Source organism: Tachysurus vachellii, chromosome 11 (genome assembly GCF_030014155.1).
Source record: "Tachysurus vachellii isolate PV-2020 chromosome 11, HZAU_Pvac_v1, whole genome shotgun sequence".
In the NCBI taxonomy this organism is placed as follows: domain Eukaryota; kingdom Metazoa; phylum Chordata; class Actinopteri; order Siluriformes; family Bagridae; genus Tachysurus; species Tachysurus vachellii.
Genome location: NC_083470.1, coordinates 17,964,401 through 17,991,572, shown reverse-complemented (window position 1 = coordinate 17,991,572; position 27,172 = coordinate 17,964,401). Strand labels below are relative to the sequence as shown.

The window sequence follows — 27,172 nt, the reverse complement described above, 5'->3', positions numbered from 1 at the left end:
CCCATCCAACCATTTCAGACAATTCTTCCAGGTATGGCCAGGGATGTACAGTATAAGGGTTGGGGTTGGTTGGTCTTCCTGGCTACCAAATTCCTCGCTGGTGCTGGTGCTTAGTTGTTGAGACATTGAGTTTGAGTTTTGTGCCTTTGCCACGGACACCTTCATTCTTGGCTCCGTCTGCTGTGTCTAGCGTTGGGTAACTGAAGTGTGACGTGATTTGTGTCATATGTAGGTGCGATGGGTCGCGTACAAACCAATAGGGTGTCGGAATGGTATATGTTTATACTTCTCATCCAACCACAATCACATTCACTCTATCTGGATGGCACAATTTATCTTGATAGGTTTTTTTAAATTATGACAAGCCGGAATGAAATAGGAGTAACGAGGCTATTTTTAAAAAGTAAGGAGTAGAAAGTACAGATAATTGCGTGAAAATGTAAGGAGTAGAAGTAAAAAGTCTGCTAAAAAATAATTACTCTATTAAAGTATATATACTCAAAATTTCTACTTAAGTAAAGTAACGAAGTATTTGTACTTCGTTGCTTGACACCTCTGATCCCCACCCAATAGAAAGTATGTGTCCGCGAACCTCCCTCACCATACTACTTAGTGAGTGCACACCTCCAGATGCTCAGGACACACTGGCATCTATAAAACTATCCAGCTCATGTGCAATGCCTTCTGATGGCCATCTCTAACCTCAAATGTCAAACAGTGTGTTGAAGTGCTCAGATGAGAACCAGCCTCCATCTGCCCTCCAGATTTCTAGAGCCCCTTCCCATGCCGCAGCACCCATGGTCTTACTTTAAGTAACACTCATTGTCATACCACCATCCTAACTGCTGTGCTTCAGATTTCATAGACATGCAAGCTGGTGCATCTCAAAAGCATGCCCATGGCCATGGACACTGCCAAGAGCTATGGGAGGGTGCCCACTTGCGTAATGAAAGAGCCATCTGATACCAAGTGATACAGTACAATCACAGAAGGCACCACCCTCCGCCATATCAACCCAGTCAAATGGTCTAGCTTTCCACTTAGAATCCCAAGCTCAAATAGAAGAGCAAAAAGAAGAAGAAGAAGACCATCATTCCATCAATCCAGTCTTTCAGATCTGGGGTTTGGAGGCATTTCCATTTGTGTAAAATCCTCCCAGCAGTAGTGATACACCCAATCTTAATAAGGGTAAATCCATTTTTTGCTATGTTGGGTACCACTGACTAATCTCCAAGAAAGCATAGTTGTGGTTCCACAGGTAAATTAGAGCACAATCACTCTTTAAGTACTCTAAGAACTTTACACCAAAAAGGGTGAACAAAAGGGCATTCCCATATCCCATATAGATAAGTACCCTCTTCTTTCTTACATTTCCAACATAAATTATTTTTAGTTATACCCATACTATGATGTCTAGATGGTATGTATTCCAAACAATCCCCAAATATTTTTGCCATATTCTTTTCAGGTTACCACAGTTATCCGCAGTCACATTAAGCATCACTTTATAACACATAGAAGCAGTCTGAGCTTCATGTGGCAACTTAAAATAGACACACACAGGGTTATCACTTGAATGTCTGATCTGCAGATATTTCCAAAAATTCCCTTGGTTCACCATGCTGTATTTCTTCGACAAATCAGTGTATGACAGATAAATTTAATTTTGCATATAGATCACCAATTACATTTATCCCTTTAAACTGCCATTGTTTTCAAAACAAATCTGGCTTGCCAATACAGATTTCAGTATTTTTCCACACTGATGCATATGACTGACTGTAATACAATGTCTTGCATAGTGTATGAAATTTGCTGCAAATCTTGAGTGTATTATCACAGAATTTAATTCCCATTTAGCTCCAGAGCATTGTGAGAGAATACTGATGGGATGAAATGGTGAAATCAGATCTGTGGTAGAAATCTGAGAAAAATAAGTCAAAAAGATCAGGGAGACTGGTATTGTCAGGACTCAGCCCTGACTTTTGGCCATGTGCAGTTGTTACTGTTCCGTATCACGTGTCTGCCCCACCTTTGTTCACTCCTCCCTGTCTCCACACACCTGTTCTGTCGCTCTGTTTCCAGTTCACCGAAGAGGACGTCGCCTCACTTCATGCGCAAGGGGTGTGCAGGCCCATGGCGGAGGATTTTTCTTTCTTTTTTTAATTCTTTATACCAGAAAAAAATTGTTTCAGCTTCTGGCATCCATACTGAAGATGTATATAATTGTTTATAGTACTTCTGAAAGACTTAATTTATTTTATTTGACATTGATACCATAGTATCTCCTTTCTTGATGGCCGTGTTAATGTTATTAGCTTTTTCTTGTTTTAATTGTCTGTACAGGAGCTTACCTGCTTTTTCACCTTCTTTGTAAAACCTTGTCTGTAATCTATATAATGTATATTAAGCTTTTTTATTGTATATATCATGTAACTGAAATTTGCATTTACAAATATTCTGATATGTCATTAGAGTAATGTCTTGATAACTCCTTTTGCAATGTTCATATTGTTATTGTTCTAATTTCAAAAAATTGCAACACATGCTAAAATTATATTATCCAACTATGAGTGAAAAGAACAAAGATGTAAAAATAAATAATTAGTTAAACAATAAGCACTAATGTCAGTTTAAGAGGCTGGGAAACCAGCGAATAAAATGTCTGGAGGGACCAGATTCCATAAGGCAGCTACTGTAAATGCTATATCCGCTTTTAACGCTATATTTTATCCGCTATAACGCAAGATCTAGGAACGTGTAGGAGAGCTTGTTTAAAATACCTAAGGGACCGAGGTGCTGAGTACGAATGAATTAGGTCTTTAATGTTAGTGGCTGCCTGTCCCATTAGTGCTATAAAAACAATTAAAAGAATCTTGAATTGTATTCTAAAGTGAACTGGGAGCCAGTGAAGAGAGGCCAAACCTGGGGTAATATGATCTTTTTTTTGTACCAGTAAAAAGCCTTACAGCTGTCTGTCAATTGTCTGTAATTGTCTGTAATTTAAACTGTTTTTTTTTGAAGATCAAAGCTTCTCCACCTCTTCTTCTTTCATCACATCTAGGGGATTCTAATCTAGCAACAATTAAATGAACAGTAGAGTGATACCAATTATTTTCTTTTTAATCAACAGCGATCCGATACTGAGTGATCTTATAGCGTAATTTAATAGTCATCATTATTAATATTAAACAACCAGCAAAAGGTTTATTTAAGAGTTTTCCACCACACTAATGGGTCTTGGTTCCAGGCAACTACTTTCTCCTCAGCATAGCAACAGATTTCAATTATAGAATTACTGCTTCCTTATTGGTTTTGCTGTGCTGATGTAGTACATGGGGTCATGGGAGCAGTCACTGAGGATGAACACAGGGCCGACCCTGGCCAATTTGCTGCCCTAGGCAAAATTTCCCTGGTGCCCCTGGAATCACAGACAATTGTGTTCCGATCATTTTGTTCATAAACTTACACAGAAACAAACTGCACAGCTTTGTCCTGTTTTTCTTTATTTTGAAAATATTTTGGAAACACGCACAAACTATATAAAAAAACTATATTATGGAGACCTTGCTTTCCTTGCCTTTCTTACAGCAATAAAATATATATAATAAATATATAAATAAAATACTTCTCAGGTAATAAAATATATATACATATATATATATATATATATATATATATATATATATATATATATATATATATATATATATATATATATATATATATATATATATATATATATATATATATATATATATAAATAATAATTTGGGCGCACGGGCGCCCCTAGTGGTGGGCGGTGCCCATAGCATTTGCCTATTCTGCCTATGCGCAGGGCCGGGACTGGATGAACAGCTTGCTGCAGGGACTGACACAGACCTTAGGACAGCTGTTGGGGTAGCTTCTAGTGGTGCAGCAGCTAACTCAGATGTGGCCAAGTAGACATCCTGCATTTCAGATAGGAGTCGCTTTCACAGCGTTTACATGATCTTTGTCTTAAAATGCCAGGTGTTAAACCAAATGTCAAGAAAGACGCTGGCAGAGAGGCTGTCATAGTTAAATAGATAGATAAATGTAGGCTAAATAAAAATATATAAAATGTTTTAATATAAATTCCTACCATTTAAACTAAATTGTCTAGTTTACACAGTGTAATATTCTGCTTCCCATAGAATACTGTAATCTCATATCTGAAACATCTGGATTGTATATAGTCTGATAAAGTATGTAAATAAATGTGACGTGACTTTTTGTATTCAAATAACCTAATCATCACTTGGTACCTGGATAATGTTTGCCTCTCTGAAAGGATTCTGCTAAAAAAAACTCCAGAAGACACCCTGCTTGAGTGAAATAACTCAAAATTATTTATTTTTCTTTCAGTCATGACTGCAGCAATGTACTTGAATCCTTTATTAAACCTGTGCTGGATGTGCTTTGACTGTTAGAGGGATCACTCCCCCTCCTCTGATGCACAGTCTCACAGGGGCCTGAAGGTCAGGCTTCCAGGTCAAGGCCGAAATAATGGGCAGATGATAGCATATATTAAATCCGACGAATGCTGAGCCAAATAGAGGCCAGTTTGCCTGATACTGTGAGTGCATGATGATAGCTATATTAGAGAAGAACTCAGTTCTCTCCTAATCCTCACTTAGAGACCTCCGTGATTTCCCCTCTTAATGCGTAGTTTCCTTTTTGTTATTAATACACCAGGGCAACCGGCGAACACACACCACAGGCAGGTGCAAGACCATTGAAGTGCACTGATTAGGCACAACAGGCCACATTCTTGATTGTATCCCTGGAGACTCCATTGAGTTTTTAGTAAGCAACAAAATCTGATGGTCAAATGTTAGCATTCAAAGACAGTATTCTTAAGAAAAGTTAAGATTTGGTGGAGCAGACGGCAAGCCAACACGTACGCTGGTGCTACCTTGAATCTCCCGTCTTATTGATTCCATTTACTGCCTTGATTATGTTCTCCTGTGTTGTACTGCTCACCTGCTCCACTGAGGAAGTTTTTTCACCTCTTTGTTCCACTGAAGATTCTACTACACTTCCCTATACTGCTAGTGGCTGCATTGTGCTTGATCCTGATCACCAGTTTTGTAATGTGTCATTAGTTACACTATTTAAGTTCCCATTTCTCACACTCTCTTTGTTAGGCACATTTTGATCTCATGTTTTTGTTTATTTACCTTAGCCTTGTTCCTATATGTTTCTGGTATTTTCTGGTATTCATGTTTCACCGTTAGTTAGTTCCGTTTTTTTATTGTAATAATAAATACCTGCACTTGAATCTGCCTTCTCCTCCTATCAATGACAGGCACCATATCACAAAAACTCATTGTGCATTTTATTGATGTCTCAGCATATAATATACATATAACTCACTTTATCTCCATTATTGCACATGAAATAGATTATATGAATTAAAATTATATAGGCAATAGTACTAAAAATGTAGTCAGCTAATTTCAACACTGCATAGCATAGATAGGATTTTGTTTAATTTTACATAGGAGAAGTTGCTGTCATCTGCTATCACCGGGAGATTCTAAGTTTTATTATGCCAATGCCATCTGTGACCTGGAATCCAAAGGTGCATGGCTAATTATGATTTTTGGGTGTGAAGGATGGCGTTGGTCTCTCCCATGGCAATTAGGTCATTAGCTAACTGTGGATGTCTTTGAGTTTATATATGTATACCTTACAAAGTGTGTTTTTGTTGTAACACTGCACCAGGTGTAGTTTGATTAAAGATGTAATAGTTTTGTGTGTCTTGGAGGAAGCATGTGATAGCCTTCACCCTTCTGAGCTCATTTTTTGAAAACCTGTAACACACAAAAATACACAAAGAGAGAGAGCAATACCACTTCAGTATATTTAAGAGCACTAGAGGATATACTGTATGTATTTGTTATACAAAGCCAAATGGTCACTGATGAAACAAATATTCAGTTTATTGACTTCAGGGATATCTTCAGGGTGTACACTCTCTTTATTCTAGTACACATTATGAACACACCACAAGGCCATCCTAGGTTTGGGTTACATTAAACAACTCAGTCACTTTTCCATAGCCCAATGTGCACCAAAGAATCACTCATTACTACACACACGTGTAACAAAACAATATAACTAAACATATAAAATGGGGACAATATAAAATACGGTCTATTACAGCAATTTTACATAGAGTTTCTGACAGTGTATATTTGGTAAACTCAGCTCATTTGTTACTTGGATTTCTCTCCTATTAAAATTTTTAAAATCCTAGATCTAAATGATTTTTAAATTTGTTTGAAGAATCTGAACACCTTTGGTAAAGAAAATAAATCAACATAATTAAAAACCAGCATTGTTTTAAAAGGACACATAAATTTAAAATGAAACACATCTCTAATATGGACATTTATACAAATAAGGAACATTGCATTAGCATTTAAGAAAATCTATAATATCCTTAATCTGGGGTGTTATACTTAAAGGCCTCAATGAGTCCTTCAGTGGAATAAATAAACCCTGATATGCTGCATATGCTTCCTATTATACAGATGGAAATGTCAAAAAAGACCTCATGCCAAAAAAGCTTGCGCCAGAGAAGCTTCAGGTGGAATAAGCAGGGTAGCATGAAGCAAAGTCCAGCACCAGTGAGACTTCCAGTGAGGCCCATGAGCAAAGCAAAGTGCGGAACAAAGATAGCCATGAGAAGGGTGAAAACAACAAGTCCAATTCTCATGGCAAGCCCCCAAGACTTAAGCCTCCCATCTGTTCCATAGCAGTTTGGAAATGGGGTCCCATTTCCATCTTGAAAGAGGGACTTTTCTAAGATATCTACAGCAGCAAAGAAGGGCAGTGGGTAGGAGAGCAATGCCTTGGCCACCAAAAAGATATTCACCCACATCCGTATGCCAGGTGGCAGATTATCTGTAATCACCTCTTTTGTGTCGTCGGCCCATGTGAGGTAGGCTACAAGGGCAAACAGGCCCTTGAGGATGCAGGCAGCAATATGTGTCCACTCCAACATGCAGTGAAACTCAGCAGGCTTTTGCATGTTGCCTTCAAGTGAGGGCAGAAAGATTTGTGATGTGTAGCTAAAAACAACAATGCCAATAGAGATAGGGAACTTCTTGACATCAATGTAGAACTTGACCTTGTCCCATGCCCAGTCCTGTGCATGTGACAGGCAGAAGGCAATCACCATCACATTGATGATGAAGTGCACAATTGTACACAGCATACTTAGCTTGGAAACGGCCTTCAGGTTGCGCAGGAAGGCGCACGGCAGGAGAGCCAATGCAGCAAACACTGACCAGGTCTTCTGTGACACGGGCAAGCCCGGAAAGCTGTTATACATTAGATTACCACTCACAACCACATAAAGGATGCATGTCATCACCAGCTCAATGATCTGCGCCACATTCACAACATGGCCACCAAGCACTGGGAAGCGTGGCGCACAGCAAGCATTAGCAATGTCCACATAAGTGTCACGCACACGTACACGCTCTCCCTCCTCATTCTCCTCATAGAGGCACATGATGAGAATCTTGCCTGTGTAACAGCACACCACAGCTGAGAAGATGATGAGGAAGAGGCCCAGGTAGCCACCATGCAGGACAGCATAGGGAAGGCCCAACACAAACATACCCTGCAGTGTAAAAATAATTACAATTACTTAAATAAACATGACACATACTTTCAATATAGCACAAATGTTTGAAACAGGAAACATTGCAATGGCAGACATCAAACACTACTGTATAATGAACATCTATGCTGTTAACTACTAACAGCAAGTTGCATACAACATGTAGTGTATCTTAAGAAAAGCTGTTTTGGGCTGTCTTAGTGGTAAAAAAAAAAAAAAAAACAGTATACATATAGTGTGCTAATAATAACAGAACCATTTCTGTATTGTAAAAATGTATTGAATGGTCTTGCGCTGCAGTACCTGATCAAAAAGGCTATTAAAGGCTGGTGGTTGGTACCTCAAGTAGTAAACTTGATATAAACAAAGTTAGCAGTTCTCACATACAGTCACTGTGTTTAGGGCTGAAAGCACATTTATTAAACCAAGCCTTTTGTGAATAGTGTAAATCTCTCTCATTCTCTCCCTCCCTCTCTGACACAGTTGGAGGCAGCTATGGATCACTTGGAGACACTTCGAGAAGGCTTTGGACTGCAACTACAATTACTGCTGTTTCCATTGAACAGGTGATAACGTCAACAAGACAGACTTCATGTTATAACTAAAATGAATTTTCTGGTTATGCATTGCATCTTATGACCACATAGAATACAATTACAGAAGGGAACATTTTTTTATCATCACAATATTTGGTGTCACATAGATGAGGTTCCCTTTTGAGTATTTTTATGTGTTGGATTGCCAGTTTGAAAACATTGATTTGATTATTTGCTGTTCTTTTAGTATTTTTTAATAGTTTTTATTTTTAATATTGTCTAGAAAACCGGTCCAGGGTGCGACGTGAAGGAGACTTGAAATCGTGATATCGCCCCCAATTTGCCCCAAGCGAAACTGAATAAAATCGGATGTGATAGAACGAGGTCCTTCCGGGAGTGATGATGTTTAAACATGAAAACAAGTGTTTACAGTCTTTCAATGAATGCATTTAACATCTTTGCAAAAAAATAAAAAATAAATTCAGTTGATAAAAAATAGTTAAAAACATTGGGTTTTATTGCAGCTCGTCTGAATTATTTTATCAGAATTATTATTTTATCAGAATGATTGTTATAATACCTATAACCTATTTTTCTTTTTTTTATTTTATTAACTATTAATATGAATCTCTTTCACTATTTTGGATAATACATTTTGTTTGCAATGTCTCATTTTCTACACCGATTTAAAAATAATATATAGTAGACTGAAACAAATTATGCATTAAGGGAATTATGGATATCATTTTTTAACTACATGTGGAAAACTATTTGGAGCAACTGCTGTGCACCTGAATGGCATTGGTGACGTTCCAGCCCGCATCCCATGCTGTGATTTTCCGTTTGTCTTGTGCTCCTTCCACCTCACTCGAGTCGCTGTTTTTTCGGGATTCAGAGGGACTAGTGCTGTGTCTTTGGTAATGACTGTCTCCCACCACCATTCCACCTGTTTCGTCGCTCCTCTTTACTTCGTCCATTCTTAGCCCACGTCTGTAATCGTAATCCAGGCCATCACAATCGGCGAAAGCGAGAGCTTCATCATCGGTGGCCGTTTGGAAGCCAAGGCGCGCAAACACTCTGCTCACCTTCGCTCCGGATTTATGTGACGCGCTGTTCATTAGACTAAAGATTTTATTTGAAACCGTGTGCTGTATTAGATGGGCCATAATTATTCAATTAGTCGATGATCGGGTGATCAATAATTATAAAACAATCACCTTTTTTTTTTTACGAAAACAAAGCAGCTAGATCAACGAACACGAATCATCCCTTTTGCATATTCCGTTTAAAGTCTTTCCTCTTCAAAGTATCCGTCCTGATATTTTCTTTATGAAATTCATTTTTTATCCGAAGGCAAAGAAAGAATTGTGTAATCTAATACAGAAAAGTAGTTTTCTTTTAAAATCTAGTCCAGTAGTAGACGCATACCGACTCCTCAGTGTGGCCAGTTGCGCACGAGTGCGTGTGTGTGTGTGTGTGTGTGTGTGCCTGTGTGTGCGTGTGTGTGTGCGTGTGTTTGTGCGTGTGTGTGTGCAGCTACTGGCATGGTTTGCGTCAATTTTTATACTATACGAAGTCGTTATGATTTATCAACTTTATACTAGAATGAATCATTTTATGTGATACATAAATTAATAATACATAAATAGTACGCAATAGTACATAGTTAACCCTTTTCAAGGATTTTATTCATTAATAATAAACTATTAATTCTCAAGTCTTGAAAAGAATTCATTATTAAAAGTATTAGAATAGAAATATTAAGAATAGAAATATGAAACTCTTGAGGAATACAGAATACATTCATTCTAAAGTGATAACAGTTGATAGTAACATGGTGAAACATGCATTTTTTCAAACTGTGCCAGCTACGTCCTTCTGATCATCTGGCATTCATGCTGTTTTTACTTTCCTATGGCCATCTCACATTAGCTCGAGCTAGATCTTTTCCCACCTTTGCCAACCCGTTCATGTGATATCAATGATATGCCTAATATGACATATGTGCGAAGTTATGAATATAAAATAAGCTATGTGAGATGTTTCTGTTGTTCATTTGGGAGTGAACGCATAATAATATACAGAGTATTCTTATTATATTATTAGTATATAAGATACTATTGTTGTAGTATTGTTATTATATAGGATCATGTATCTTAAACTACACACACTCGAGTGTGTTAAAGAAGCCACAGGCTCGTCTCCAACACAGTGAAAGTGAGAACATTTACCTATTGAATCATAATAATCATAGTTTTAAAATTCAATTTGTTGGTAAAAAAAAAAAGCTATTCAAATAACTAGGGTTATTTTTGTTTAGCTATTTATATTCATCTTTTATTTCTAAGCTATTGATGAATAATAATAACACATTTTATGGTTCAAACGAAAACTTTCATGAATCGGTTACTAAAGGCTATTAATTTTTCACAGATGTTGGAGTTGCTGTTTAATTTTATTACATTTCATTCTTCTATCTATGCACCCATCCATCAACCAAACGTTTACGCGTTCATTCATTCATTCATTCATTCATTCATTCATTCATTCATTCATTCATTCACTTTTGTTGAATGTACTTTTAAAATAACAGATTCTTTTATTTCTTGCACAACCATTTCAGTCATAATTTATTTTATAGTGTTTTAGTCTATTTTATTCGATTTTTATGCCGCGGACAGTCGTGGCATTTCACTGCGTGTCCACCTGGGTATAGTCTTCTATCTGACAAATAATATTTGAATTTAAAAAGCCCCTCTTTGTGGACACAGTCAGTATAAATTCAGGACCACGGTCAGCACACAGTAACCAAGCTTAGTGAAGCCCGATTCGGAACAGCATTTTTAAAACCTTTATTTATTACAAATTTCACATTAACATCCCGTAAATCCCCTGTCCACAAAACTTACACAAATCTCAGAAATGATATACATATGTACACACACACACACACACACACACACACACACACACACACACACACACACACACACACACACGCACGCAAACACACACACACACACACACACACACACACACACACACACACACACACACACACACACACACATATATATATATACGCTAAATATAGCAGCAGCCTACAGTAGATGTCAGAGGATCTGTCTCTCTCAGAGGTTCGTTCTCTACCTCCTGTCATCTCTCTCTCTCTCTCTCTCTCTCTCTCTCTCTCTCTCTCTCTCTCTCTCTCACACACACACACACACACACACACACACACACACACACACACACACACACACACACATCTGATTCCTGAAAGCTTGATATCTATTATTTTATTATATTGCACACACTCACAGACCCATTCAAGACAATTACAAAATTACAATTTTGAAGTGGAAGGAACCTAGAGAACACAGAAAAAGGCGATAACCTTTTACTCTGCAATGCACTTAATAATCATTAATTTTAATATAATAATAATAATAATAATAATAATAATAATAATAATAATAGTTATTATAATTTGTCTGGTCAGTTTAGGCACTGAAGAACAATGAAACATTCTGAATCTTTGTGCAGCCAGTCACACAATTCAACTGCACCTGCATCAAACAAAGCAAGTTGTGGAAAAGGACAAAAGAGAGCAGACTTTAGGGATGAGGAGGCGGGGTGGGACGTATGAATAAGCATGCACGCAAGCTTGTGTTTCTATGTGTGCATGTGTGTATAAGTGCATCTGACTGAGGGCAATAAAAGTCCCTCTTATTGTTGCAGTGGAGATAATTGTAGCAGTAATTATTGTCCAAAAATGAACATAAGGTAGCTTGTAATATAGGATAAACTTTTCAGGTAATTTGTAATTTTGTTTTCTAAGCTTTGTTTTATGTCTTTCTTGCTCTAATAAGCACAAGTCAACATTGATTCAGCTAAGCCTTTTGAGAGACACCATGTGATCATGTGACTTCATGGATGCATTCTCAAATAAAATATGACAAGGACATGCCGAAAGCACTACATGGACAGGTGCTATGATAAACAAAGGAACATGCACACTGTCATACATCCTGTGGAATAATGCTTACATTATGGGTTTTATGAGTTGTGACAAGTTTCCAGACACAATATTGATTTCAGTTGTAACCACACAATCAGTGACTGGAAAATGAGGACAATAATCAAAACATGTGTGGATTATTAGATAGTTATGATATACAGTACAGTAATTATATTACTATATATATATTCGTCGCTCCTTGCATCATAATTATAAAGATTGATTACCTGACCCCATCTTTTTTTTTTCATCTGTTCAACAAAAAAAGCTTGTTACAAATAGTTGCAATAAACCTGACTGTATAGGCCACTTTTCCAGTCTACTGGCAGAAAACTTATAACATTGTGCTTACAAAAACAAATAGAAACTTTTTTCTTTCAAGTAAAAAAAACGTATATTATCTATGTAATTTTTATTGTCTCCTTAATATTACAGGCATGTTGAAAGCAAAATTTAGCACATTAAGGTGCTCTAGCACAAGAAAAATGTCCACCCTGAGGCTTCTTTACAGTACAATCTATAACTTCATCAGCCTCCAGAGAAATGGCATTTGTGGGGCTGTGACACACTCCTATGTCTGCTTTATACGCCATTAGTATAGATTGGGAATTGCTGCAGTCAAACAGTTAATGTAAGGATAGAGTTTTAGAAATCGAGTTGTGCACTAGATCTAGTTAATGAGATGCACATAATTTGTGGGAAGTTTCCGCCTAAATGCCTAAATGTATATGCAATCAGGCCAGTGTAATACTGGGAAAAAAATGTATTAACCTAGACAAAAAGGAGAGGAGGGGAAATGGTTCACATCATATGGACATCCAGCTAAAGCCTTATAGCAGGTACCATCTAGTGGTTTCTCCATTCACTTTTACTGTATCTGTCACAGATATGCATATAACTTGATTGTATAATATCCTTTTGCCCTTGTCAGTGGGCTTAAACTTAATGGGCTTTAGTTGACAGCAAATAATTGTTCTAAATGCCTTCAATGTACAGCATTGTGATTTCTTTTCACTGAAATTAAAAGGCCCAAACATGTTCCAGCATGAAATTGCCCCTATGCACAAAGTGAACTCTGAATGGACAAGGATTATATAGAGGCTACTGTGGAAGAACTTAAGAGTCCTGCTGGGAGTCTGTGCGAGAGTGATGTGCTTCGGCACGAGTAAGCAGAGAAAATAGTGTTTCTTAAGTGTTTTTCCTTCTCTTTAGATATTGATGGTAAAGTGGTTCTGTGTGTGTGTGTGTGTGTGTGTGTGTGTGTGTGTGTGTGTGTGTGTGTGTGTGTCTGAGTTTTCCCCGTTTGTTACGTGATGTTGTAGACGCCGCCATGGTGGCTGCTCCCACACAGGGAAGGTCAACCCTCTCCCTCCATAATGGGTGCAGGTATGTGCCAGAACCCGGAGTGACTGTGGAGTCAAGTCAAGTCAAGTCAAGAAGCTTTTATTGTCATTTCAACCATATATAGCTGTTGTTGAAATGAGACATTTCTCCAGGACCATGGTGTTACATAAAACAAAGACAGAGCTAAGAACTTAGTAAGTAAGTGCAACTGTTATCTTTCATAAAGATAACTCTTATATGGTGTACGTAAGTTCTGAAAATCTTCAGAGTTTTGAATGTGGAGATTTGTGTGACTGATTCTGCTGAAAAGAGTGAGACTCAGGGCAGTGCTGTGGTTATTTGCATGTCTATCTTCATTTCCTCCTTCTTTCTCATGGACAAACACATGTGGGTGAAAGTTAGCACCTGTTTGATTTCTCCTGAACTTTTGGACTGGTTTTACATATTTCAGAAAATGAGAAACAGGTTTCCAAACACAGCTGTTTTCAAACTCCTCACAATTGAATGTGTTTTGGCAAAAGAGATATGCACGGAACATAAAGATCAGACGCCCAATCTAAGGGACAGATATGGACGTGTGGATTGGTGGTGGATTTTTGCCCTACACTGCTGAAAACTCAGAGGAACAATGCATAAGTGCTAAAGAACTTCCCTGTTCTAACATCAGAGCAGAGGGATTCTGGAATGGAAGTGGAGCTTATCGTAATTGAAGCAACTTGTCGTCATGGAACCCTCGCCAGGCCCAACAACAGGAATATATGGTCTTCATGCTGGGCCCTATAATAACTGGTGGACTGTCACTAAAAATTATCACTTTGGAATCCTTCAAGAATTAGACGTCATCCAAGGAGTTGCCAGCATGCAGTTTAAACATTGCTCCAGAGAAGGGATTTTAACAGCCTTCAAGGAACTGGAGACCTGTGATCTGAGAACTGTTCTGAGCACAAAATCCATTCCAAATGCTTAGTGAATGGATAAACTACATTGTGGCTGAATATTGACACTGACACTCACAGTATATGTGGGTTAAAAAATAATTGCATTGTAAAGCTGATTATGATAGTTTTCTGAATACATCTGTGCAGTGACTTATGTGAAACAGCACTTTCTTTTTAGTTTTTCCATCGATCATTTGAGTTACTACTGCATGACCTCAATTTTTTCTTTTTCATTTTTTCTCACTTTCTTTTTTAAAGAGATGTTTAAGTCAAGTCTTAATCTCTCTCTCTCTCTCTCTCTCTCTCTCTCTCTCTCTCTCTCTCTCTCTCTCTTTGTCTCTCTCTTTCCCTCTTGCTCTCGCTTTCTCTCATTTTTTCCACCTACTTTAAGAGTATGCATGTCTATGTGTGCCTTTCTGCGCTCGTTTCAGCAATGACCTAGTTCTGCTCATGAATGTCACTAGAGCTAAATCTTTGTGTTTGAGCAGTGAACCGTGAATATACAGACACTAAATAAAGAACTGCATTGCCTTTCACTAAATGCCACTAAATGACAGTCATTTAGCATTTTTCTTTTGCAGTTTGTCTTTTTTAATTACTGTTATAATGTAAATAAATGTAATCATATTACAATATTTTCCCAGAAATTGGTATTTGGAGCTATTCATGATTCACTCTTGAGAGGAGCCTGTCAGCTAAAGAGATGCAACCTCAGAGCATGATGTTTCCACCATTGTATTTTTGTGCATGTATGGTGTACTTCCGGGATAAGGTATTTTTATTTTTGACCAAATATATCTTAAAAGGTATATCCAAAGAGTGTGCTGGGTCTCATCAGACCATAACACATTGCTACACTATTTGAGGAAACTGTATTTTCCTCAAAAACTGTATATACTAGATTGTTCCAGACTGAAAAATACAGGAGATTGTTGCCACCTGCAGGGATTGACCAGTACTTGCCAGATCCTGCAAATCCTTTAATGTTGCTATGCTGTATGTTTCTTTGCAGCCTCCATACGTTTTCTTCTTGATTTTTCATGTATATTTGAGGGACATTATGTTCTTGGTGATGTCACAGTGGCGGCCCATTTTCTCCACTTTGGGCTCTTCAGCAATTAGATGAAACCAAGATCACTTTTTATTTATTTATCACTAAGTTTGTTGGTTGCTTTATGACTTTTTTTACATTACAAAAATCTGAAATTTCCAGGAAAATCTGGAATTTCTGTGTGTAGAATTGAGGTGTGTAGACTCTCTTTATGTATGAGTGGTTAAAATGCATGTCATTGTAGATTCTCTTCCTATTACCGAATGTTATGATGTGTTATTCCCTACATAGTAGTTTATTTAAGGAAGCAGTGTGTTGCATATGACAGCTTTGCCTCCTCACAGATCCAGGGTCTGATCCCCCGCGCTCTCTCTCTCTCTCTCTCTCTCTCTCTCTCTCTCTCCTTTACAAAACGCAGCATTTTTAATAGGAACATTAAACGCTGACACAAAACGATCCGGACCTATTTTGAAGTGACACCCATTTGAAAATGACGTCCGCCACAGGTCCTCCGTGCAAAATATTTACGTTTCACGACGCTAAGTGTTCCCCTGACCCCGTGTTCGAAGTCAAACCCGAATGTTTACACCCTTCTCCCGTTCCGATAGTAGTGGATAATGGATCTTTCCAAACGCGAGCCGGTTGGGCTTGTAAAGGAGAAGAATATTCTCTTCCGGTGCTGCTGTTTAAATCGGTAGCGGCGAGAAGCAGAGGAGCCGCACGCAGTGAAACGCAGGTCGGCAACGACATCCCGAATCTGGAGCCGCTCCGGTGGCTGCTTAAGAGTCAGTTCGACCGCAATGTTGTTGTTAATTTTGAGATCCAAGAGCTTATGTTGGACTACATCTTTCTACACCTCGGGATTGGAACGGAGGTACTGTAGGACACGAACTTGTTTATACCTGTTGTGTTCCTGGACACCAAGGACAACAGAATGCCTTCTGAATCTTAAGGCACAAGTTCACTTGTCCTGACCCACTACTGCAACATTACCTGGGTGACTGAAAACAGACTGTAATGTTCTAACTATCTGTTCTTTCTGATCAGGGTCATGTGGACCATCCCCTGGTCTTTACTGAGGCTCCTTGCAACCCGCTTCACTGCCGGCAGATGATGTCTGAACTGCTGTTTGAGTGTTATGGAGTACCTCGAGTGGCGTATGGTGTTGACAGCCTCTTCAGTTTGTACTACAGCAGCACACAATTCAATAAACCACACACTGGCTTGGTGTTGTCTTCAGGATATCACTGTTCTCACATATTGCCTATCATCAATGGCAGGTGCAGAGCTTTGGCTTGTCTTCTGTTTCCCTGTCAGTACTTTATCCTGCTTAATGTAAAGAAGGAAAAAAAATATATATTTATTATGCAAGGGCGTAGCTTTTATGTTACAAAACCTGACATACTTTATTTCTGTATCTGTTGGACAGCTTGCTTGGATTTAAATTATGTTCCTATAATAATGATCCTTATATAATGATTTATAGGTCATTTTTTACAGCATTTTTTACAGTAAGTGAAAAAAATAATTGTAAAAAAAAAATAAAAACATGCTTCAACAAAGATACGTGCCCCCCCACACACGCACACTCACACATACACAGTGTTTTATATACACTCTACAAACATACCTACCTACTGAAACCCTGCCTGTAAAAATTACTACTGATGCCTATTTATGTATTTTCCAGATTGTTCATTGGTGTGCACTTGTATCTTCGCTTGCACGCTACAAAATGTTTTTGTCAAAATGTTTAGTCAGTGCTGTTCTGTGTCTGCTACTGTAGTGTTCTGCGCATCTCCTGCCTTGCACTGTTCCACAGATGCACTTTATGTGAAACTGTTTTCATTTCTACTTAGTCCTTATTTTTGTGTTGTTTTATGTACTCTGTGTTTTATTTAGCACCATTGTCCTGAAGGAAGGTTATTCAATTTCACAGTGTACTGCACCAGCTATATATAGTTGAAATGACAATAAAAGCTTCTTGATTTTTATACAGATTGGACGCTGTTAACTGTAAGAGAATAAATGTTGGAGGAAGTCATGCTGCAGCGTATATGCAGAGACTTCTTCAGCTGAAATATCCTGCTCATCAGGCTGCCATCACACCCAGCCGTATGGAGGAGCTGATGCATCAACACTGCTATGTTGCCGTGGATTATGAGCAGGGTAAAAACTTACCATCATCTAGTGCATTATACATTGACAACACTGCAGCAGCATTATCCTGACGATAGATGCCATAGAAATCATAAATGCTGTAGTGTAAAGGTCCACAGCTGAAAAGTTTCACTGTTTTGAAAATTTCTCTGTACAGAGTTGGAGAAGTGGCGTAGTGCTGAGTTTTACGAGGCTGAGGTTCACCGCATGCAGCTGCCATTCTCGGGGAAGGTAGCAGGGATGTATGCTAGTGTGGAGGAGAGGCAGGAGAAACGAGTGCAGCAGCTTCGCCGGCTTGAGGAGCTGAGTAATCGGCACAGAGAAGAGAGACTGCAGCAAGATCAGAAAAGACTGCATACGTTGCTTACTGTGCAGGTATCTACAACATGCAGAGAAATAGCCAGTGAGGTCCTGTTGTATTCTAATGGGGCCACACATTCTGCTCGTTCTCTCTGTCTCTTTCTCTCACTCATTCTCTTTGTGCAGGAGCTCCTGGAGGAGGGAGCAGTGGAGCAATTTCACAGACGACTGATGGAGCTGAACATGGACTCAGCTGAGGAATTACAATCATACATTAACAAACTCAGTCTGAGTGTGGAGCAGCACAGACTAGCTCGAGCAGAGGTATTTTATCTGAGTGTGTGTTAGGATGCTGAAGGGAGACTGAACTACACGGTGATCAAGTTCACGATGTAGACAGTTTCATTTAAGTGAAAAGATGTCCAAAATGGAAAACATTTTTGGTCGACTCACATTTCCAGACTTTCGAGTTGCATTTTTTTAATGGCATACATTTTTGTGTATTTTGCTTTATTCAGATATTTTATGTTTAACAAAGCAAAATGCAGCTCTTGTCTTGCAGAATTTTTAAAAAGTCAGAATGTTTAAAAAAAAACAAAAAAACATACTGATGATCTGTGTAAAGTGGTGTTGTAAATATCTTATGTAGTTTTCAAAGGGTAGTACTAAATGAAAAAAGATCTTTAAACAGAATATTTGTTTTGTTGTAGTTGTGTATGAGTCCCTCCGTTGTCCTTTGTGCGTGATTATTTATATATATATATAGCCTCTGTTGGAAAAGGGATCAAATATGTAGAAGATGCTGGAAAAGCAATGACTGTGCAGGACCTGGAGGATTTTTCTGAGGAACTGTGGGCATTTTAACTGCTTAGGACAAACAGGACACATTGCTGATCATGTGGGAAACAACACACAGTATTAAGAATACAAGGGTGGGGTTAATTTTACTGACAAACCGGTACATAAATATATAAACCCTTGTGATATTTTCCCCTATTAATAGAAATGAGAGAAAAAATGTCAAATGGATAATTCCCTCAGTGTAATAGATGTAGCAGTTTAGAAAAAAGTAAGAGTACTTTTACTGTACTTCCTGTTTTGAATGGAGAACATCTGTGCTTTGTAATGATATAGTTGTAGCTAATAGGTATGTTAATAGGTGTGTCTCTGCTTGTGTGTGGTTGTTTTTGTACGTTCTTAGATTACAGAGTTGGAGCAGTTGGAGCAGCCTGTGGATGAAGGTGACATGGATGTTGATGTAAATAAAGAGAGCTCTGAAGCAGAAAAAGCTGATCATTTCCAGGTAATATCATATTACTATTTTAAAGTTATGTTAGGTGGCTTAGTAGTTTGCATGTTTGCTCCAGGATAGCCTCCAGGGTCCCTGAGACCCTTTTTTGGATGCCCTAAGTTCAACTTTCTTCGTAGTTATTAGATATGCTTGACCTAATTGCCATTATTTTTACTTCCTTCACATGTTTTGTTTGCAGCCAGTGTTTAACATGGCAGAGTACCACCAGCTGTTTGTGGGAACTGAGAGACTGCGGGTTCCAGAGGTTCTGTTTCGTCCTTATCTGATTGGTGAGGAGCAGATGGGCCTCACTGAGGCGCTACAGTTTGTACTAGAACAGTGAGTGTATTTCTTACATTTCTGACCAAGCAGATCAGGTTGATGAACTTAGATTTAAAGATTCAAAATTAGTCTAGAAAGATGATCATATCATTCACTACTGAAGGGTTGACAGTTGTAGATCATTAAATAGATAAATTATGGGTTGACTGTTTAACTCTATTAGCTGCATTATTAATATGTATGATTTACATTGAGAATAAATGGTTTATTTTATATATTATTTGACCACCAGATGGCAGTGTTTTTCACTAGGAATCCATTTCGATTACATTTTGGTTTTCTATAAATATTTAATAGGGATTAAACACTGGATGTACTACTTTATTTTTAGTTCTGTCAATATACAATATGTTATTACCTGTTTGTTTTTATGTTTGTTTACTGAATGTGGTCAACCTAGCATTGATATGATAATTAATGATAGCTTAAGTGTATGTATGTAGTGGGTTTTGATACTCAGAAGTGCACTGCATTTGTGTTGTGCAGGTACACTCCACAACTGCAGGCAACGTTAGCTGAAAATGTTTATCTGACTGGAGGAAACCTCCTTTATCCTGGAGTTAAAGAGAGAGTTGAGAGAGAACTGCTTGCTATGAGGCCTTTCCAGTCACACTTTAAGGTAACAGAGGGATACATTTACACAGTGCTTTGTAGTAGTGTTTTTTTTCTTTGCAATTTGGAGGAGATACAAGTTTTTTAAAATTATTTATTATTAAACTTTTTTCCCTCTGCACATTTCCTTTCCCGGGGAGGGCAATATTGAAGGGTTAGCCATAGCATTGGTGATATTTTGATCATTTGGCGTAGTTATAATGAAGACACCTATAAGCACGTTAATGAATGCGATTGGATGGTATCACAAGATCAATTTGGCTCAGTTAGATCAAGATGGTCTACCTGGATTAGATTGGTGACATCAACATTTGAAAATCTGTAAAAAAAAAAAAAAAAAAAAAAAAAAAAAAAGGTGGTATTTTCTTTCACGGTATTTTCCAGATCAACAGAGAGGTTACTTAGTGTAGAACAAGGGACTTTATGTTCATACACACATACATGTGTGTGTTAATGTGTGTATATACATGCATACATACATATCGTCGCTGTCTGGCTGAAACCTTTGACTGTATGTCCAAATTTTGTCAATTTCATATTTTTTCACATATCGATGCTATTGGTCAGTCCCCACGTGGGTCTGTTATTATTACAAGTTATTAACCAATCTAAAGTCTTGAAAATAGCTTGAGCACAAATCTCATAACTCCATTGTCCACCTCTTCCTCACTCCACGGGAGAGCTTCGCAGCATATTTCTCCTTAATAAGAGTCGCAACGAATCAACACGTCTTCTGAGGTAAATGTCTTCAAAACACTGGGCTCAAAGAAAAAAAAATCTTGACCCCCGCTAGTTCTGGTGCTCATCTGAGGACAGGAATTTAGCGCAAGACAATCTACTGTAACGCAGACTAAACCCTGTGCACTGCAGATAAGGTACAGCGTTTTTTTAATTTCCTGAAAAATAACGGTTTTGGAGATACAAGGATTCCGCCCGACAGCGACGATATATACTCACAGTTCCTTTATTAGGGACTCATGTACTGTAAATCTACACATTCATTCAATTATCTAATAAGCCAATTATTTGATTGATTATACCAGAATGGCTGAGACTTTCACACATAATTTCTACAGAATGGTACAAAACTGTCTCCCTTATTGTCCCCTGTTCTAAACTGTGTCAGTATCTACAAGCATAAATTACCATGATTGATGTTTATATAAATTTCAAAATCTTAATCTATCTTAATTTATTTTATTAATTCTTAATATTGGCATCAGACAATTTACACAAATGTCTAAACATTTTGGAGAATTATGTTTTGGTTAAACATTGTAGCATGAAAAACAACTATTTTTTTTTACTTTTGCAGGTCTCATTGGCATCTCAGCCATCTCTGGATGCCTGGTTTGGGGCACGTGAATGGGCTTTAAAAAATGAGTCTGAATCTCATGGCTGGATCACCCGACAGGACTATGAAGAGAAAGGAGGAGAGTACCTGAGTGAGCACTGCACATCTAACATCTTCATCCCCATGTGCATCAGCAAACCAGCAGCACGCAGCAATGAACTGTCATTTTCAGCAACAGAATATGCTCAGGATGTTTGCACTTCAACAATAAGCTTGAACACTGATGTGGCCTGTGAACCAAACCGCGGAACGTCAGGGATTAAAGTGTCCCAATAGATACAGTGTCCCCTCATGTTCTCCAGTGTTCCTTGATTTGATGATGAATTAATGGATGAGTTTACAGTTGTATTTCAGCATATATACACACAATTCAGACAATACAAGCTATAGATAAGAATAATGGTAATTGGGATTTCTTTGAACAGATCCATTCTATTCTTCTTCTTCGTTGTCTGTATATTCAGAAACCCTCTCAAATAGGGCCACATGGACAGCGAGTGTATTAAGCTGGACTATGTCTTCTGAAGCACTGGGTATTGAGATGGTGTAGTTTTATAACAATATACAAAACATTAATTTTTTTTTTAATGCTGCTTGTTTCTACAAGGCCCCCTGGGCATATAATCTAATCATTCAAATGATCAAATTCTTAGATTTCCTGGGGAAAATAAAATTATTGCTCACATACATACATGTTGAAAATAGATCATTTTTTCATGTTTCATTATATGATATAGAATTTTGTAGTTTTGTAAATTACATTTTTTTTTATTTAATATGTAGTAACTTTTTAAGAGAATTGTTTTTTTGAAAGTGCATTCAGTTTTCAGTAAAGCAGGTTTTGAACTGAAACCAGTTTGTGGAAATTATTTTTCAAACACCACAGTTTAAATATGATATGAAAACAAGTCATTATACAGCAGATTTGTGTGCTAGTTTGTTTATGTTGGTTAGCATTAAGGTGTCAGAATGAGAACAGATCTGTGAAAAAGAGAAAATCACAGCTTTATTTAAAAAAAAAAAATAAGTACAAGAATAAGAAATATATAATGTCTACTATATTTGGGTTCGTTTTCATAAAAAACAAGCAGGAACAGTTCGGCTTCGTATTAGTTTAGAATTTTGAGAAGATGCTATATTTAAGCAAAAGGTGAATTCAAATATACGGCCAAAAGTTTGCTGACACCTGACCATCAATCTAATATGTGCTTGTTAAACACCCTATTCCAGATTTCAATACCCTGTTCTCTTCCCTTGCTGTAATAATAACTTCAACTCTTCGTGCTTATTCAGCCGCAAACGTTTTATTGAGGTCAGGCACTGATGTCAGTGTGAAGCGACCTGGTGTACAGTCAGCATTCCCATTCATCCCAAAGATGTTCAGTGGGGTTCAGGTCAGGGCTCTCTGCAGGCCACTAAAGTACTTCTACAAAAATCTTGGCAAACCAAGTCTACATGGGGTCATTTTACGTACAAGAGCATTGTCTGTTTATCTATCTATCTATCTATCTATCTATCTATCTATATATATATAGATAGATAGATATATATATATATATATATATATATATATATACACAAATTGAATATCCATAGGGAAAGTTCCCACCACTCCCAGGTGATCACATGAATAAAAAATAACAAAAGGGCTACTGACAATGATGCAAATTTCAGAATCCTATATGAATACATAGGCATGTACTGTATGGAGGGGTTTTAAGAGGCTCATACTGGGTGCAGAAAGCCTGGCAAAAAGTACTACACCTCTTCATTCAACTGTGACAAAGTTCAAGGATGTATTTATGTCTATGGCATTTGGTGTTTAGTAGCAGTAAAATACTTTTGCCAGCCTCAGGGGTACTTTACTTTATATTTGCTACGTTATAGAGTGCTGCAGAATTTCATTTATGCGTCTGCATTTTTGTATATAAGCCTAAAGTTAGGTCTGTGGTTAACACAAGATCAAGTTATTTTCACATTTTATTCTAAATAATTTGAGCTTGTTCAAAATCACTCAAAAAGCATGCATTGTTACTCATAACACACTGACCTAAAAATCACATTACCGAAATGATGAACTTTAAAGTTCTTTGAAGTTTTAATTATTTTTCACATAAATCAGTATTTCATGGTAGAATAACACCTTCTCACTTTACTGACTGTACTAAAGTATATTCACTGTAAGAAGAAAAATCAACATCATAAATGATGCAATTTGCTTTGATATCCTATATTTTTTCTCTATCTTTCAGAAATATATCGTCTCTGCATCTTCCGTTGTTCATAAACTTGCCATTTATGTTAAATGATGGAATTGGTGCTTGTTATAGATCTACAATAGATGTTTAATCTGGTATTAGATTAAGCTAGCACACTAGCTTAGTTAAATATAGCCAGTGAACATTAGAAAATTAGCAAAACATAATGTCAACTTACCTAGACATGCTTTTTCATATGAGATCATGTGAGTTCATGCATTCCAGAGAGACAGCGGAGATACCTCAGGTCACACAAATCTTACAGAAGCATATTGAAACATTTCATTGAGGTCAGGCAAGATGATTCAAAGTGCGGCATGTACATTATGTAGGAGGAAAATTTGTACACAGATGTCAAATTTGGCACAACTTTTGATAGTATTCTCTACACTGATGTATTTAAATTAAATGATTACACACTAAATTAAGCCCATTTGACTGATGTTTAGCATGTAGTCATTAGATGTATGAAAAAGAAGAAAGTTTTGAGATTTAAAAAAGTATACTTAAATAAAAATGTAAGACCTTTATATTATCAACTTATCAAGTTAGCAATCACATACATGTTATCAATTTCCATAGTACTCACATCATGTATGAATATGCAGAAAATATTACTGAAGTATAGTAACAAATACAATTTCTGAAGTATGTTTCACTAGATTTATCTGCAAAAATATAAAAGCCTTCATTGGTGGGATGTCTCTGTTTCTCTTCTGCTATTCTCCTCCCCTCTCTTTCTCTCTCTCTCTCTCTCTCTCTCTCTCTCTCTCTCTCTCTCTCTTTTACTCATTCTTTAGCCTGTCTTTATAACGCTGTCTTTGTTTCTCTCTTACCTATCTACCTCCCCCCTCTCTCTCACTCACTCTCTCTTTCTTCCCACCTCATAAATTTTCCCCTTTTCTCCCTCCTGCCACGGATTTACCTCTTGTCTCTGTTTGTTGAACATTGCAGCTATGTTTCGAACCATGTGTGATCATGCCAGGAAACACCCTGGAGTAAGTTTGTGAATTTTATTACTACAATATTAAAAAAAATTTTATTCTCTTTAAAGGAATGTGATATACTGATTACATGCAACACGTCTTTATTAATACATTGGGCATACATAATGAAATAAATGATAGAACATAAAGCAATCTGTTTATATAATTTATTCTTAATTTTTTTTAATATTCACAGATTTAAGTTTGGTTAGACTATTTATATAATTGTATCCTAAAAATGTTATTACTAACCCATTTTTCTTTTGCTCTATTTCAGCTTATTCCACAGTTTTTTTTCATCTGCCTGGGTATTGGAGGCGCTGCACTTTATCTGGTTCGGCTAGCCAAGGGACCCCATGTTACGTAAGGCCCACTCACTGCAATTTATTTCTATATTTCCTATGTAATTCTGATGCCGGATATTTAGTTTCAGTCAAGTAAATATAATTATATGCATAAGCAAAACAGAGAAATAGGAAATATCCTATGGGTATGAGGAGATTTTGTCCATAAACACTAGGTATCAGATATCAAAAAAATGCCTAATGTTATTTAAAACTTTGCTAATGTTTAATTTGTACTGTGTCATTTCCCACCTCTTGGTGTGAAATGGCTGCTTTTTTCCCATGTTAATAGATGGAACAAATCCAGCAACCCGGAGCCATGGAATCAGCTCAGCCCTACCTATCAGTATAAGGTGTGTGTGAGACATGTAATATCTTCCTTTTATCAATTACTTTTGTACAGAGGAAAAATGATCATGAATGATTTTTTTTCTGTGTTAATAATAATAGCTCATTATCTATTAAAGGTTAATTATTTGCTAACAATTTTTCTTTTGAATATAACAAGTTATTTGTGGTTGCATTTAAAGTTTACTCTCTGTATTGTATATTTATTTAGTTTTTAGCTATAAACACAGACTACAAAAACCTGAAAAAGGAAGGACCTGACTTCTAAAACTCAGAAGATGTTAATAATCAACATTGTCTCAAAAGAATGGGTATTTCATGGATTTTAAATATAGATTATTGTTGATTGACTAAGAAAATAATTAACTGAGGTAATGCAATGTGGTTTTGTACTGTAATATACTTCCACAAAGGTAACATAATGAGATAGACAAGCCTATATTTAGTTTTCTTTTTGCACATATCTAAGATGTCTTTGTTGTTTGGATTTTAACTGTTATAAGATCCAGATTATTAATAAAAATGAAACCTAATATATGTCTTTAACATGGTGTCTATATTGAGTGTCTGTAAGGGGGTTGAACAATGTACTTGGTCTAAAGAAAGGACCAGGCACCAGACTACAGTCTGTGTGTATCTTTTATGTTTGAATGACACACAACTTTGATGATGGATGTATGGAATTTTCTGCTTGTTAGCAGTGATTAGATAAGGACCAAGACAAAGGGGCACCTGGATATGCTGATGTTATGGTGTAGACATGAGTAAGTGCTTATTTCAAAAGCCCACCATTCATGCTATCACCATTATCCATGTAAAGCAGCATTGTATCATTGACATGAAGTGGTGCTGGCTTAGATTCAAACATTCATTTAGAAATTTAGATTGCTGCAGCATTTGTTGGAAATAATGGATATTGAATTAGAACTAAAAAAAGAAAAACTCTGTTAATGTTGGGTAAGTCTATTAGAATAGAAGCCTTTATTTTGTCACATATTCATTATAGTACAGTGAAATCCTTTCTTCACATATCCCAGCATTGGAGGTTATTCATGGAAAGATAAATTTCAGTTCATTTCAACTTATTTGTATAGTGCTTTTAACAATATGTGCTTTTAACAACATGTTCAAAAGTAGTATGTTTTGAAAATATTATATATAATATTGTAATATTGTATTGGAAATATTGTAATGACTGTTTGTTACTGTATTGGATATGTGTGTGTTTGCATATTTTTGAGTAGGTAAACATTGCTGTAACAATCTTTAATAAACTTACTAATGGGGTATTCATAGTGTTATTTTTTGTTGAGCACATCAGGGTGTTGTCGGACTGTAGACAGAACTATTCATACTACGCATATGTGTGTCATTTTGGATAGAAATTTTAGGGTTTTTTTGTGTTTTTGGGCAAGGGACCACAGAGTCACCATATGTGTAAACAATTGCAAAAAACACCGTATTGACACAAAGAGCAAATTAGGTGGCTTTCTCTGAACGTTTCTGGTGCACACTACACATGCACTTCTTTGGGATAAAGTACTTTACTCATGGTATGTCTTTGTGTTGGTGCACTGACAGTTGCACATGTTCCTACACAGAAGGAACATTGTCAGAAAAACATGAAATT

General features: G+C 37.0%; 3 protein-coding genes across 3 annotated transcripts; 2 read left to right on the top strand and 1 right to left on the bottom strand.

Moving 5' to 3' along the window:
• Positions 1 to 5,983: 5,983 nt before the first annotated feature.
• On the bottom strand, positions 5,984 to 9,643 carry LOC132853700 (vesicular inhibitory amino acid transporter-like). Its single transcript, XM_060881633.1, has 2 exons — positions 8,985 to 9,643; positions 5,984 to 7,657 (listed from the first exon to the last, which is right to left on the bottom strand). The coding sequence occupies exons 1-2, from the start codon at positions 9,357 to 9,359 to the stop codon at positions 6,470 to 6,472; spliced, it is 1,563 nt and encodes a 520-aa protein (XP_060737616.1). The 5' UTR covers positions 9,360 to 9,643; the 3' UTR covers positions 5,984 to 6,469.
• A 6,358-nt stretch (positions 9,644 to 16,001) lies between these two features.
• On the top strand, positions 16,002 to 22,398 carry actr5 (actin related protein 5). Its single transcript, XM_060882361.1, has 9 exons — positions 16,002 to 16,421; positions 16,595 to 16,827; positions 17,547 to 17,716; positions 17,865 to 18,082; positions 18,194 to 18,331; positions 19,209 to 19,310; positions 19,498 to 19,637; positions 20,127 to 20,259; positions 21,568 to 22,398. Exons 1-9 carry the CDS (start codon positions 16,038 to 16,040, stop codon positions 21,880 to 21,882), a joined length of 1,833 nt encoding a protein of 610 aa, XP_060738344.1. The 5' UTR covers positions 16,002 to 16,037; the 3' UTR covers positions 21,883 to 22,398.
• Positions 22,399 to 24,664: 2,266 nt separating this feature from the next.
• ndufa4l2a (NDUFA4 mitochondrial complex associated like 2a) lies at positions 24,665 to 26,823 on the top strand. The gene is made up of 4 exons (XM_060881335.1): positions 24,665 to 24,862; positions 25,128 to 25,213; positions 25,487 to 25,547; positions 25,754 to 26,823. The coding sequence occupies exons 1-4, from the start codon at positions 24,821 to 24,823 to the stop codon at positions 25,808 to 25,810; spliced, it is 246 nt and encodes an 81-aa protein (XP_060737318.1). The 5' UTR covers positions 24,665 to 24,820; the 3' UTR covers positions 25,811 to 26,823.
• Positions 26,824 to 27,172: the final 349 nt, after the last annotated feature.